This window comes from Otolemur garnettii, unplaced genomic scaffold (genome assembly GCF_000181295.1).
Source record: "Otolemur garnettii isolate 467f Iridium unplaced genomic scaffold, OtoGar3 scaffold00060, whole genome shotgun sequence".
Classification (NCBI taxonomy): domain Eukaryota; kingdom Metazoa; phylum Chordata; class Mammalia; order Primates; family Galagidae; genus Otolemur; species Otolemur garnettii.
In genome coordinates this window covers 1,940,555-1,956,095 of record NW_003852455.1, presented here as the reverse complement: position 1 = coordinate 1,956,095, position 15,541 = coordinate 1,940,555, and the positions used below count along the sequence as shown (strand labels likewise).

General features: G+C 45.8%; 1 protein-coding gene across 1 annotated transcript in view; it reads right to left on the bottom strand.

Moving 5' to 3' along the window:
• Positions 1-14,716, bottom strand: part of XXYLT1 (xyloside xylosyltransferase 1) — a 186,170-nt gene extending 171,454 nt beyond the window's left edge. Inside the window, exon 1 of the mRNA XM_003792687.3 lies at positions 14,213-14,716. Coding sequence (XP_003792735.1) covers positions 14,213-14,716 — 504 coding nt within the window. The remainder of the gene's footprint in view (positions 1-14,212) is intronic.
• Between the last annotated feature and the right edge of the window lie 825 nt (positions 14,717-15,541).

The window sequence follows — 15,541 nt, the reverse complement described above, 5'->3', positions numbered from 1 at the left end:
TGAACCCGCCACCTTAGGTGTATGTGGCTGGCGCCTTAGCCAGTTGAGCCATAGGCACTGAGCCTATCTCAATTCTTAATTGCAAAAAAAATAATAATAATAATCCTTTAAATAGTGGTCTGTAGTAACAAAGAACAGTTAGGAATTTGTGAGGAATTACTGATGCCCCAATCAAGACTTTATCTCTACATTGAGGCCTCCTACACAATTTATAAGTCACTCATCTAGCAGCATATTTTATCTATATCAGTGATTTTTCAACTGGTATGCCCTGAGAGGATCTTAGGTATGCCACAAAAATTTTTAAAGATCATTAATTAAATTGTTTTTGAAAGAATTTCAAAGCACAGTGTATATATATATATATTTTATATATATATATTTTTAGAGACAGAGTCTCACTTTATTACCCTCTGTAGAATGCCATGGTGTCACAGCTCACAGCAACCTCCAACTCCTGGGCTTAGGTGATTCTCTTGCCTCAGCCTCCTGAGTAGCTGGGACTACAGGTGCCCACCAGAATGCCCAGCTATTTTTTTGTTGCAGTTCAGCCAGGGCTGGGTTTGAACCTGCCACCCTCGTTATATGGGGTCGGTGCCCTACTCACTGAGCCATAGGTGCCGCCCTTTTTACTCTTTTTTTTAATCAACACAATTTAAGTGTGTTGTAGAAGTTTAACTATAGGTTCAAGAGTGCCATGAGATAAAAAAGGTTGAAAACACTGATCTATATAATGATCCCTGGCCTGTGTTATAAGCTTTTCCTTATAATTTAAACATATCCTTGTGGAGTCATCTAGAATTTATTATATTTGATACAATGCTATACAAATTTATTCCCTACACATCCTTGATTATAAAGTTTTCTCTGCAAAACATACATTGACACACAAACTACTACAGTTGTTTTCACAAGTATAATTTAAAGGAATGCGTCTGTTAAATGCATTTGGTAAAATATGCGCTATTCTCTAAATACTAGCGTATAAAATGTAACCCTATCTTTTCCAGGAGCCTCTCACTTCAAGACACTTTTTTTCTTGATCACCTCTTTCCCAGACTGTCATAACTTAGTCAAAAGTTTCATTTAGGTATAAGGTGCCTGCTGCTGTCACAAGGTAGAAAATCAAGTACATTTCCAGTGTCACCTGTTTATCATTAGTTTCAGCAACAAAATAGCCAGCATTGAAATCTTCACACTCAGCATTTTCTCAAGCCCAGTAGGAGGTGAGGTGTTCAACTTTTCCAAGCTACCCCTTGCATTAAAAGAAACTCTGGGACTCCCCAAGTCCCTCTGGAACTTTAACATCTGTCTGTTCACTCCTAGGCCTCAGCCCATGCTCCTCCTGGAATCCAACAAGCACTTGTAAGTGGGTGCTATGGTATGTGCTCCCCAGAATTCATGCATTGGAAATTTTATCCCTGGTGTAGCAGTGTTGAGAGGCGGGGGCTTTAAGAGGTGATTGGGTTTTTAAGAGGGATTAATGCCTCTCTCATAAGCATGGGAAAATTCTGTGAGATTGAGTCTCAAGGAACCAGAGAAGTTAGGGAAAGAACAATTTCTTAAAAAGTGAAGTGCCCGTTTTGCACCGTTTCACGCACCTCCACTTGTACTGTCTCATCCTACTACAGGGAGGATGCTCTAGGAGGCCAAGGCTCCTGCGCTCCTGCTCCCTGCCTCATCCCTTCTTCCCCACCACACACACTGACTCCTCCTTAAGGCAAGGAAAGTAATCTGAGGGTGGCACCCAGGAGGCATGTCTGCCCCAGTCCCGGCCTCTCCTTTTCTTCTCCAGAACCTACCTGTGGAGAACCTGTCCACCCCTACAAGGAGACCAGTGGCTGTCCAAAGCTACCTGCCCTTACAAAAACCTGGTACTTGTATTCCAGGAGCGGATGCTGCCTGCCCACTATGCCTATCTGTCACTTCCAACTCAGACCAGAAATAGGGATGACATTTATGGGTTTCCTGTAAACCTCAAGAGATGAAGAAGGTAAGATCTCTGCTTTCATGGAGGTTATGTTCTAGTAGGAAGAGAGAGGCTGCAAACAAGTAAAAAGCACCCGTATTTTCTGGAACATGTGGAGCACACTGCAACCTAAGGCCCTCACGCTGCAGTTCTCCCTGACAGCGTCTTGCCAAGAGTCACTCCCTCACTTCCTGCAGTCTCTGCTTGAATGTCACCTTATCAGCAGAGCCTTCCTTGACCCCTAAACAATAGCTAACAACTCCCTACCCTTGACACTTGCACAAGCCCCGCCTCCTTATCCTGCTTTGCTTTCTCTATCGAATTCATCTCAATCTGATTCTTCCTATATAGATTTATTTGTTTAAAGTCTCTCTCTTACACTTTCCCTACAATCCTAGAATGTAAGCTGCACAAAGACAGGGACTTTGTTCTGCTCCCTGCTATTCACGAGCACCTAGAACAGAGCCTGCCAGAGGTTAGACCCTCAAGAGCACCTGTCAAATGAATGGATGGAGAAATAAATATGTTCACAAAAGACATACGCAAAGATGAGGGATGGCATGAGGGTTGCTTCAGAAAGGCTCAGGGATAACTTAGGATAGCACAGGAGAAAACCACAAAGAAGCAACATTTCTGTACCCATGAAGGTTGCACCCACAGTGGCTGCTAGGCCCTGCCAGGCCTCTGCAGATGGCTGGTCACTGGGGGTGGGGGCTGAGATATGGGAGGTGCCTGAAGGTCTGCTCACTGTGTATGTTTTCCCAGAAGTCAGTAGAGTAGAACCATGTCCTGACCCAAAATAATGGACACAGCAGCACTGGACTAAACTGGACTAACCATAACACAGAATACACAGGTGATGGCCAAAGCTCTAGCAGCCACACTGGACAGCAAAGTCGGGGCTGCTCCCTAGGGCTGGTGAAGCTGCAAGGAGCCCAGGACCCTGACAGCTTCCTGAAGCCCCTCAGCCAGCCCAGGAAGGCCCACGTCCAGACTTCAATGAGATGAGAGATTAGCTCAATCTTGTGTAAGCTGCCATTATTTGGGGTTTTCATGATAAACTCTGTCTACCCTCACACAGCAAGACAGCCTCATAGAAGAGATAAGTGGTAAGTTTGCTAAGTGTGTGATTCCACTTGACAGGCAGAACGAGAGAGCAGATGGCCCAGAAGCAGAGCAAGCGAAGCTCCATGAGAAGGGCCAGCCTTTCCTGCAGCTCAGCCAGCTGCTATGTGTCCAGAATGTCCTGGGATCTGGAATGCCAGGTAGTCAGGAGCCACTGGAGATTTCAAATGGAAGTGTTCACACATCTGCACTTTAACAAGGTGAATGTCATAGCCTTTCCCAGGTCAGCAGTGCTAGAACAGCCTGGATGAAAGAGCTGCTCACCCAGTGGTTCCTGAATGCCTATGCCTATGACGTGCCAGTCATGCTGCCCCCCAGGGAAGGCTGCACAGAAGAGGGGACACCTGAGATCACTAGGAGAGCATCAAGCACTCCGGCTTCCTTTACAGCAGTCACTCCCAAGCCTGCCTACACAGCTCCAGACAAACACAGATTCCCAGGCCCTGCCCAGGATTCTGATCCACAGACAGGGACAGAATCCCAGGACAAGACTCAGGATTCTGCATTTTTAGTAAGTGTCCCCAGGTGATTCTGATGAAGTTAGAAAATGGGCCGTGTAGGCAAGAAGCAGCTTCTACACTGCTGCCTGGAACGGAACAGGTTCAGACAGTCATTAATAAGTTAACAAAGAATATATTTTCATATTGTTTGGAGATAAGAAACTAATAGGTTTTGAAAAACTTTTAATAGTAGTCAAAACAATAATTTTCTGGTTAAATGAATTCCTTTTAGCTAATATTTAATTAACCAAAATAGAATCTAAGGCAGTGATTTTCAACTGATGTACCCTGAGAGGATCTTAGGTGTGCCGAGAAAATTTTTAAAGACCATTAATTAAATTACTTTCAAAAGAAGGTCAAAGCACAGTAAGTATATTCTTTTTTTACTCTTTTGTTTTTGATCAACATAATTTAAGTGTGCCGCAGAGGTTTAACTATAGGTTCAAGTGTGTCATGAGATAAAAAAAAAGTTGAAAAACACTGCTCTCAGGTCATTATTAATGTTCTATGATCTATTTCCACAACTATTTCAGTTAAAAGGTGTTCCTACAGGCTCGGCGCCTATAGCTCAACCGGCTAAGGCGCCAGCCACGTACACCTAAGGTGGCGGGTTCGAATCCCCAGCCTGGACCCGCCAAACAACAATGACGGCTGCAACCAAAAAATAGCCGGGCGTTGTGGCGGGCGCCTGTGGTCCCAGCTACTTGGGAGGCGGAGGCAGGAGACTCGCTAGAGCCCAGGAGTTGGAGGTTGCTGTGAGCTGTAATGCCACAGCACTCTACCCAGGGGGACAGCTTGAGGCTCTGTCTCAAAAAAAAAAAAAAAAAAAGGTGTTCCTACATCTCTTGGCAATGGCCTGACCAGAGATCTCCAGATGCGGGCACAGCCCTCTGCCAGTCCGTGGCAATCTAGCTCCATATGTTATAGGAACAGTGGAGTCCCAGAGCGACCCTCAAGGAAGAGGAGCCTTCAGGCTGTGTCTCTAGGCAGCTGGGTGGGCAGGGAGCTGCCTTGCTCTTCCCAAGCTGTTCTAATACAACTCAAGTCAATTCTTCCTGGGGGGTAAATTGCCCCCTGGCTTTATCTAGGAAAAATGCTCTTTAATGGAGAAATACGGCACAAAGGGAATAACATTGGCCTAGGATGAAGGTCTAACCCCAACTGGGTCAGTAATTCCCCAAGTGGCCTTGGTCAAATTTCCTTACCTTTTATGCCATAAACTCTGGACTTCTCTGCTATCTGAGAGGTTTATTTTTTTTTCTTGGTTTTTCTTTCTTTCTTTTCTTTGCTAAATACCAAAATAAAAAAGAAAAAGATTACTAACGCTTGACTTCTCCTAGAAGTTACCCAATGTTATCCATGACTCCAGGTGGGCAGTGACAGTTCAGAGGAAGTGATATCTTCTAAATACAAGTCTAAATGACACAGCTTAAACTTTAACTCAGAAGGCCTGATGGAGTAAGGGGTTGTCAGAGGGTGTCTGCTTTGTAGGACAGTAAAGACCCCTTACAATGGGCATGTGCAGATTCCGTGGGCTCAATGTCAGGCAGCAGCACCATTTACATGCTTCAACTCAAATTCTAGGTGGTGGAAAGCTCTTCAATGATCCCTCATTCCCCAAAACATGTCAGCAAATTCCTTTTCTAAAAGGTTTTGTTTTTACCTAATTATCAGGAAAAAAAAAATTAGACACAGTGAAATTTACAATTAGTGGCCTCATCCATAGCACTTGCTACCTGATCCTGTATTTAAAGCATAGCATTATTGGTATGTAAAAACTTAAGAGGCATTCGGATTCCCAGGCGAAGAAAAAGGGGGAAATTTAAAATGATCAGAAGGCGCCTAAGAATGCCTTAGCACCAAACCAGACCTGAGACATCTTCCAGACCCTCCACATGTGGAACCCCACCCCACCCCCAGCCAGGTCAGGCCACAGGGCAGTGCGGACAAAGCTTGGGCTGGGCAACAGATTGTGAAAGGCCAGACTGTCCAAACAAATTAAGTGTGTTTACCAAATTCAAAAACCTAAAATTTATCTGTCTAGTAGAAAAATCAAAAGGGCAGATAAGCATTTTAGACAGATAACAAATTGTTTAAATGGCAAGCCAGGAGATCAAGGTGATCAATAATCTTTCCACTGCAGTATTTTGAAGACATTTTAACAGAATTCTCTAAGTGACAAAACAGCTCATGGTTTCTTGCGTTTGCTATAAAGCGATGAAGGGGTAAGAAGCGTGACGTCACCTATAGAGATATTAAAGAACTATACATGTAAAAACATAATTTCTGCCAGGATAAAAAAAAATCTTTGACGTAGATTAGGGTTTTGCTGTTTTGTTTTCAAGGATACTTGTATTTCATATTAGCTCAGTCTGACTGATAAGCAGACCAAAAAATACTCCTTTATTAGTGAATTCTATTATATCATAACCCAGAGAAAACATACACATGAATGCAGATCCATCTGGGCAAAATAAACTACAAGGAAAGTAAAGATGCAACACTTCACCCTGAATGGGAGGATACACTGGAGCCGCCCAAGCAACATTCTGTTAAATAGGATTTTCACAATAGAATGACGTCAGTGCACATGGCGTGGTCCGCACGGTTTCCTTGCACATCACCTCCTCCTCCTGGTGCCTCTCAACTTGAGAAGTCTTCGAGCCTGTGTGCTTGTAGGAAGCAATACCGTTCACTTGTTTTGCTCTCAGGGCACCTCCTGTGTGCTGCAGACATCTGTGACCAGTTTATCATTATTCTCCAGTCTGATGTGCCGGAGCTGGTTACTCGACAAAGATCCACTTCACAGTGAACTTCCCCTTTGATGTCCTGAGACCAGACCCCAGGATTGGTTCCACAGCCCACGGGGGACCTCATCTCAGCCACCCCACAGAAATGCCCGCTGCTGCTGACACTGAAGGGCAAGTAGACAAAGACTGGCCTTCTGCTGCTCCTGAGGCGGAAGGCCCTGTCCAGGCACTTGCTTGGGTGTCCTATTACACCAGTACACCACATACCCTCAGCAGGGTGGTAATGTCATCCTCGGCACAGCTCTTCATGAACACACGTCTGCTTTTATGATTCCTATCAAACTCTCTGAGATTATAGTTGTGGGCAGCATTCAGTTTTTGAAGGACAGAGTGGGAATCTACACCAGGACAGAATCAGGCGCGGTACTTCCAGAAGAGGTACTATCCCTGCTGGCCCCTCCACTCTGCCCAGATGCTGTGCTTCTGTTGCAAGAGGCAGCTTAGCAGGTTTGGGATGGCTGCTGTGGGTTCTCCGCTATGGTTGGGCCAAAGGAGGAAGCTGAGCTGGAAGCGCCTGAACCACCTGCTGAGGTGGGGCTGTTATGGCAGATAAGAAGGTCCACATTATACTTTATAGGTAGAGGGGACAACACAGGCCCTTCCCTGGTTCTAGGCCCACTCTTTGTTTTCATGTTCGGCTGTGGTTTTACAGACTTGCTATAACAGCAGCCCATGAAGTCAGCTTTGAAACTGGCCTTCTCACATCTGTCCTGCCACTACTGGAAAGGACCCAGTCAATGCCACACTGCTGACGAAAAAGCCTGCCATTTCCACTTCAGAGATGGGGATATCCCCAATCTTGAGGCCAACCACGCCCTGCTTCAGGCTGTTCATCCTGGGGCCTTCTTGAGGGTGTCACTGTGAAAGCCTGGCTGGCCTTCGTCAACCGGGCCACCCAGGGAGCTGAGCAGGTAGGTGCAGCTGCTCCCATATACACAGCCCTGAGTCTCTGCCCTTGACACCCATTTGTGCCACATGCTGAGAACACAGGGGTTTGTGCCCATAGATGTTGTTGTTCTCCAGACCCCAATGCTGCCCCAGAACAGCACTGTGCAAAAAGGTCTCTGTTATGAGCCATCTGAGGCTGGTGAGATATGGAACCGGAAGATCCTTGCAGGGAACCTCAGAGCCTCAGTGAAGGAATAAGGAAACTCAGTGGAGGGTGGGTAACAGCCGGACAGGTAGGGATCACTCACTGAGCGGTACCTGTCACTCTGATTTGACCCGTGCAGAAAGGCAGGGCGCAAAGTCATTGTCATGAACCGTATCCTTCCAGTACAAAGAACCATTTTGTACTTTATCATCTTATACTTTTGTTTTCTGGGGCCCATACTGATGGTCAACATGCTTCATGAACAGCCCAATGCAGTATGAGGCAGGGCCTGTCACCCTGGCTCACACAGCCATAAGCCACACCACCAACTCCTCGGGTGACGGTGGTGGTGGTGGTGGCTGTGAGCCCCAGAAGTGGATGCAATGAGGAGGCACCAGCTCCAAAGGTGGCAGCAGCCTGGGTGAGAAACTCTAGTTTTCTCCTTCCTAATCAACAGGAAAAAATAATTCTCTGTACAAAATCCACTGATATATGTAAGACATGATGTTAGGTGCTGGAGATACCTTTAAATTCCCATAAGTTGTTTAGAGTCTAGGAAAATAGACAAGTTATTAATTCAATAATTATATAAGTATAACTGTGCTTAATGTTATTAAGGAAAAGTACTTGGAGCTTTCAGAGCAGGGGTCCTCAAACTTTTTAATCAGGGGGCCAGTTCACTGTCCCTCAGACCGTTGGAGAGCTGGACTGCAGGCCGTAGGAGGAGTCAGCTGCTAAGGACAGGCAGTGGCGGCAAAAACACACGGCGGGCTGGATAAATGTCCTCGGCGGGCCACATGTGGCCCACGGGCTGTAGTTTGAGGATGCCTATTTCAGAGTATGCAATGGGGGCTCAGGAAAGGTTTACCAAGGAAAGAACACAAATCCGAGACCTGAAAGCCAAGTACCAGTTACGGATGGTAGGGGGGTTGTACTCCAGACAAAGGGAAAGCCAAGTGTGAAGTGGTCCCTGGTATAAGGAGAAGCATTCTTTTCGGGAATATTCTAAGTCTGAGGAAAAAGTAAATCACAAATAAAATAAGCAAATCTTTTAGAACCACAAGTTTAAAGAAAATAAAGACAGAAACAAATTCACAAAATATGAACTCAAAAGTAATGAGAGGAATTTTAATCAGTCCCTTCAGCAGGACTGATAAACCCCTACCTGACCATGGCCATCTGGCTAAAAGCCCCCAGACCCTCAGCCCTCGGAGGTTATCAGTTCCCTTGGGCCACATGCGGCTGTCATCAGGCCTTGGGGGAGGCAGTTAGAACTGTGCCCAGCAAAGGGAGGGGCCACATGCAGCTGTCATCAGGCCTTGGGGGAGGCAGTCAGAACTGTGCCCAGCAAAGGGAGGGCAAAGGCAGGGAGTCAGAGCATAAAATACACTCCCAGTCAGGAGCCTGGTGCTGAAGCTGGACCCACCCCTGGGCCAGTATTTCTGGTGCCAGCTCTGTGCCAGGCACTGTGACTAGGCACAGGTAATAAGACATGATACAGTCACAGAACCAGGGAAGTACAAGAGAGAAGAGAAAGACATACCCTTCAGGTGGGCCTCCTTAGACGGCTCCCATGAGGGAATAGTATCCAACAGTGGGCAAAACATGGCAATGGAGAGAGAGTATCCCACCAGTGGGAACACAAGCAAAGGCATTCAGTTGGAAAACAGTAGGTGCGCACAGGAGCTGAAGCTGGAGCCAAGGACAAGGGGAGGGCCGAGATCTGGCAAGGGTGTACAGTGAGCCTAGCTTGCTCCCTCTGACTCAGAAGGTGAAGAGATGACAATGCTGGTCTTCAAGGTGGCATCTGGAGACCTGGTCAAATCCTAGATCTGCCTACACAGGCCCTGTGGTGAAGGGTCTCAGCTTTCTAGGGCAAAGTTTTTCAAATATTAGAGTCCTTAAAATCACTTGAGACAGGTTGCCAGGTCCCACCTCCAGAGATTCCAATTAGATAAATCAGGATGGGCCCTAAGCTGAAAACCCCAAGTCAGATAGTGAGTGCCAAGGGCCTCTTCACCCACAAGCTCTAAGGCCTGGATTCCTGGCCACCTACAGCACAAAGTCCAGCCCCCGTGCCCTTCTCTAACCACAGTGATGTCTGTGACCGGCTTATTTGTTCATGGGTGGGCAAGGAGCTCCCCTCCTCTTCCCAAGGTGTTCAAACACAAGTTAATTTACACCACCCTCTGGACCAGTAACTTTTCAACCAGTGTACCACAAGAGGATCTAAGGTGAGCCTCGAAAATTTTTAAACATTAAATTATTTTTGAAAGAAGTTTAAAGTACATCAAGTGTACATATCAAAATTAAAACCTTTTAAAACTGATTATACAAGTATAGCATTGTTATAATAAACATTTTATTGTTATAATAAATAAACACTGGCTTATTTCTAAAGTGGGTGGGGTGTAGCCTTGAAAAATAGCATTTAGGGCAGCACCTGTGGCTCAAAGGAGTGGGGCGCTGGCCCCATATGCTGGAGGTGGCAGGTTCAAACCCAGCCAGGCCAAAAACTGCAAAAAGAAAAAGAAAAATAGCGTCTAGAGACACGGCCATTGATGGCACAATTTGACAAGGATTTGCTGATGAACACCAAAATAAGTCAAAGTCATCCAAACTGAAGGAAGCAGTGTGACTCAGAGGCCCTTCAGTGTACCTCAAGTAGCAAGGAGGTGGAGCTTATACTGAATGTGTCATACAGTTCTGTCTGGAATTAAAATAGTTGGACACAATTTCCTTGCAAATCCTAGTTTTGAAAGTTTTCCAAGTATATTTAATTAATACCTGTATTTGTTTTTTAAAAGTATGAGTTTATTTTTGATTTGATTTTTTTTATTTTTATTACATAGTGTTCAATTAAAATGGATACGCTTTTAGTAAAGAAACAAAAATTAGAAGACAACACTAGTGCGTTGAATACTGCTTTGTCCAGTACATCAGCAACTAAATGAAAAACAATTAGTTATCAATATGATTATTTATCATTCAGTTTCATTTGTAGTAAAGGAAATCTACCACGTTCCACGCATGTTAATTTGTGGTGAAACATGAGCAAAGGAGGCTATGGTTTCTTGCGAACTTAAGAGACATTTATGATCTAGAAATTCGAACTTGTCGGAAAAGCCAGTGGAATATTTCTTTTTTTTTTTTTTTTTGCAGTTTTTGGCTGGGGCTGGGTTTGAACCCACCACCTCTGGCATACGGGGCCAGTGCCCTACTCCTTTGAGCCACAGGTGCCACCCGCCAGTGGAATATTTCAAAGGACTTGCACTCAGTAATGCTAAATAAGCAAAAATAGGGACCCAATATGCAAATGATATCAGATAAAGCACAAGAAGTGAGTTACACAGTTGCAGAAATCCTAGCTAGGAAAATGAAATCTTGTACAATTGCAGAATCCATCATTTTACGAGCCTGTGCAATTGTAAAGATAACATTTGGAGAAGAAAACGAAAAGGAAATTTTTAAAATTCCACTTTCAGATAATACAATTTCTTGGTGTGTTAAGGATTTCCCTGAAAATATAGAATTTCAAGTAATATTTCACCTCAGAGAAGTAAACACGTTTGTAATTCAGTTGGCTGAATCTATTGATATCAGTGGTACACCCCAACTTTTAGCATTCGGTAGATTTGTCTATAAAGAAGAAATCATAGAACAGTTTTTATTTTGTTGGCCACTCCAAACAACAACAAAGGGCCAAGATATTTTGATCAGTAATTACTTTAATCTAGTAACTTGTCTTGGGATTCCTGCATAAGTATTTGTAATGATGGAGCCCCATCTGTGTCTGGAGGCATGAAAGGATTTGTTACACTTGTACCAAAAAAAAAAAAAAACCAAAATAAAAAAAAAATCCAAAAATTATGTTTACGCACTATTTTCTACACAAAAAAGTGCTAGCATCAAAATCATTAGCGCCTGAATTACAAACGGTCCTATAATGCACTATTAAAAGTATCAACTATATAGAAAGCAGGCGACTGCAATCAAGATTACTTGTAGAATTCCGTTCCTCAGTGGATGCTTCTCATATGCAGCTCTCACTTCACACAAAGGTGAGATGGTTATCCTGAGGAAGGGTTCTGTCAAGATTTTATCAATTAAAAGAAGTATTGCCTTTTTATGACAAGGTTTGGTGTCATAAAGCTGCATTTCTTGCAAATTTATTTCCGTGTTTGAATACTCTTAAGAGGATGCAGGGAAATCATGAAAATATTTTCACATCTACAGGTAAAATTAATACTTTCAGAGAAAAATTACTGCTTTGGAAGGAAAGGCTTAAAAGAGAAAATGTAGTAGAAATGGTTGAACTAGTAAAAAGGTGTAAACGGGATAAAAATCTTATTGAACAAATTTACAAGCTTTAGATTAATTGCACACAATTTTTTTTTTTTTTTTTTTTGCCAGGGCTGGGTTTGAACCTGCCACCTCCAGCATATGGGGCTAGCGCCCTACCCTTCTGAGCCACAGGCGTCGCCCTATTGTACATAAATTTTGAAAAGCATTTTCCTGCACCTACCTCAACATAACATCTCTGGATTGGGTGAGAAATCCCTTTGTTTTAAGTGAGTGTATGTCAGCAAATTTAAATATTACAGAAGAAGATATTACAGCATGTTGGTTATCTCTCAAGGGAGAATTTCCAAATATTACAAAAAAAGTAATAGAAATACCTCGTCCATTCTCACTGTCACATTTGTGACAGAGTTTTTCTGTAATGATTAATAGTAAAAACAAAAATCAATCACAGCTAGAAGATTTAAGAATATGCCTGTCCAAAATTTGACCTTGGCTCGATGCCTATAGCTCAGTGGCTAGGGCACCAGCCACATACTCCAGAGCTGGTGGGTTCAAATCCAGCCTGGGGCCTGCCAAACAACAACTACAACCAAAAAATATCCGGGCATCGTGGCGGGCGCCTATAGTCCCAGCTACTTGGGAGGCTGAGGCAAGAGAATCGCTTAAGCCCAAGAGTTTGAGGTTGCTGTGAGCTGTGATGCCATGGCACTCTACCTAGGGCAACAGCTTAGGACTCTGTCAAAAAAAAAAAAATTTTGACCTTGCAAAGAAAATAATCTAAAAAAAGTCAAGTGCGGATATCTCATTAAATGCTAAATTATAATAAACAGAAAAACAATAAATATAAGTAAGTTCTTTAAGATTTTAATTGTTATCTTTTTATTACAAATTATAACAAGTTGTTTCGTCTTATTCTTTGGCTATAAGGGTGCATTTTGTTTGTGTTAATAAATAAATCAAAAAAGGTATTTTACTCTTTTTTTTGATCAGCACAATTGAAGCATGCCACAGAAGTTTATAGGTTCAAGTGTGCCATGAGATAAAAAACTTGAAAAACACTGCTCTGGACCCTTTCTTACAAGAGAGAAGGGCTCCTTAAAGGGCAAATGAGGCACAAAGGGAAAAACATTGGCCTAGGATGTAATGGAGAAAGCAGGAACCAAGAGCTGTGGAGAGTTGGGGGCAACAGTCCTCAGTCCAGGAACATTCTGAGGAAGGTGAAAGTTGAGTAAAGAGCGGTCAAGGGCCTAAGAAACTTTCTGAGCAGAAAGTACAGCTTGTGTAAATATGCCTTCGCTACAGTTAAGATACAAGGTTCATGTAAAGAAGGAGAGGAAGCCAGAAAGAAGGGCCAGGCTCATAACACAAAGTGCCCTAAAAATTGGGACTTGACCCTCTAGGCAACAAGGAGTCACTGAGGACTCCTGAATCCTGCAGGACCTTGGCAGCAGCTCCCCTTAGTCACTCACTCAGTCATAGCCTTAGCTTCCTTCCCCAAACAACATCAGTCTCCATCCTTTAGATCATCTATTACACCTTATCCAAAAATCCCATGGATTCCTGCTGTACAATTATTAAGTCAAAATGAGGCAAACAATTTGAATGAAGTAATTAGCATCACGTCAGGAACCCAGTCTTGAACAAGCAGGGCCAGGCAGTGAAGTGAAACAGTGGGGAGAGATGTGAGCGGCCGCGGTGGCAGGTTGGTCCAGGCTGGGACAATGTGGCTAGTTGTGCTCTCCTCAGATCATTGCTTTTCCTTATACAGCTTCCCTTCCTCACTTAGCCGGTTTCTCTTAATGGGTTCATGACCCTTCAGGGCAGAGAAGAAGGGGACACAGAGAGGAGATGAGATGGTTCACACTAGATTTGACCAGATCCCACCGAAATACCTCAAGAGCCATGAGAAATGTCACTGCAACTTAAACATATCCAGAGGCCTCACCAAGACCCTGTCCAGCAGACTTGGCATGGAGCGACTAATGGTGCCTTCCCCTATTCAAAGTCAAAGACTGAGGAGTATAAAAAGAGGCACAGTCTCTGAAGGCACTGCTGAACCCTACAACACTAGAAAAAGGGGGCATGCTGATTCTCTAGGGGGCTGCACTTATTTGGAAGTAGGGGAGAGGAACCCAAGGGTGTTCAGGTCCGTTTAACACTGCAGCTTCGCTCCTGCACCAGGTAAGAGCTTCTGGCTGCCGGACACGCCCCCGGGCAAGGCCTCAGGCAAGCTGTGAACACACATTTAGGCTTTGAAGGGCGAAGGGAGTTAGGTCACAGGCGTTGCAAGTGGGCAGGGCAGCGAAGACTCTACCTTTCAACCCCTGGAGCTCTGCCGGGGGCGCGCATGGACCTCACCTACACCCGAGTGGGCCACCCACCGGGAGTCCCTGGCCGCAGCCCCGCTCACCTTACACTTGAAGCCCGCGGCGGGCGGCAGGAGCTCCCGCAGCAGGACCTTGACCACCTCACGACTGGCTTCCTCGCTCACGAAGTGAAGGTTAAGCACCTCGTGCGTCTCGAACTTGGCGAGGCGCAGCAGCGAGCGAAGAGCGACACGGGCCTTGGCCTGCAACGCGGCGTTGTGCTCCGCCTTGGTGAACATCATCAGCAGGTGGTAGTCCACCGGCCCGGCTCCCCCACCCTCCAGGCTCTTGGCCTTGGCGCCGGGGGCAGTTGCCACTGAGCCCCGCATCACCTCCGGCGCAGGCGGCGAGGGCGCGGCAGGGACCCCTGCACGGGCCTCCTTCAGCCTCTTGGTGGCGCTGGAGAAGGTCTCCCGGCCCGAGCCTAGGTAGTAGAAAGCACAGACGGCAAGCGCCGCAGCCAGCAGCAGGGCGCAGTAGTGGGAGCGCACAGCACTCAGGCGCGCCATGGCCCGAGCGCATGGGGGCCAGCCTCGGAGCAGGCCCATGCACCACGAGCCAGCGGACCCAGCAGCCAGGGAGGGACGGCGAAGACCAGTACCCAGGCAGCCACTTAGCAGCCTCGGCGGCAGGCGGCCGCCATGGCGGAGGCGGAGCCGTACCGCCCGGAGCCAATCGAAAGCGCTGATGTGCGGAGAGGCGGGGCCAGGGCTATTGGCAGCGGCCGGGTCCTAGGTTCGCTGGGATTAAAGGCCGGACGCGCAGCGCTCGGGCTCCAGCAGCCCAGCTTGGTGGGAGCTGCCTGAGAATCCAGCCGCAGAAGGGCCTCCTGCTGTGGAGCCTGTGAAGAGGGACCACCCCTACGTGCCCAGCACCAGAGCCTAGATCTGGAAGCTGAGCCTTTAAAGGCTACCCAATGCAGGACTTCCAGATAGCAAAACGATAAACTAGACACAGGAAGAGGGAAATTTTTTATTTCTATATCTTTTCTTCCTAATTTGTTAGAGGCTTTACATCTTCGTCCCCACTCTCTTCATACCCTGGAGACCAGCTGGAGATAGAGAATTTAAACTATTTGAACTATAGAGTATTGAACTATTGAAACTAATTAACCTCCTTACCCTTTCATGCAAGTGGTAATGACACCTGAGCGCCTCCCCACCGCCCTTGACACCGCTGAGACAGACCCGCTAAGGCGCCAGCCACGTACACCTACGGTGGCGGGTTCGAATCCAGCCCGGACCCGCCAAACAACAATGCGGAGGCAGGAGACTCGCTTGAGCCCAGGAGTTGGAGGTTGCTGTGAGCTGTAATGCCACCGCACTCTACCCAGGGAGACAGCTTGAGGCTTTGTCTCAAAAAAAAAAAAAAAA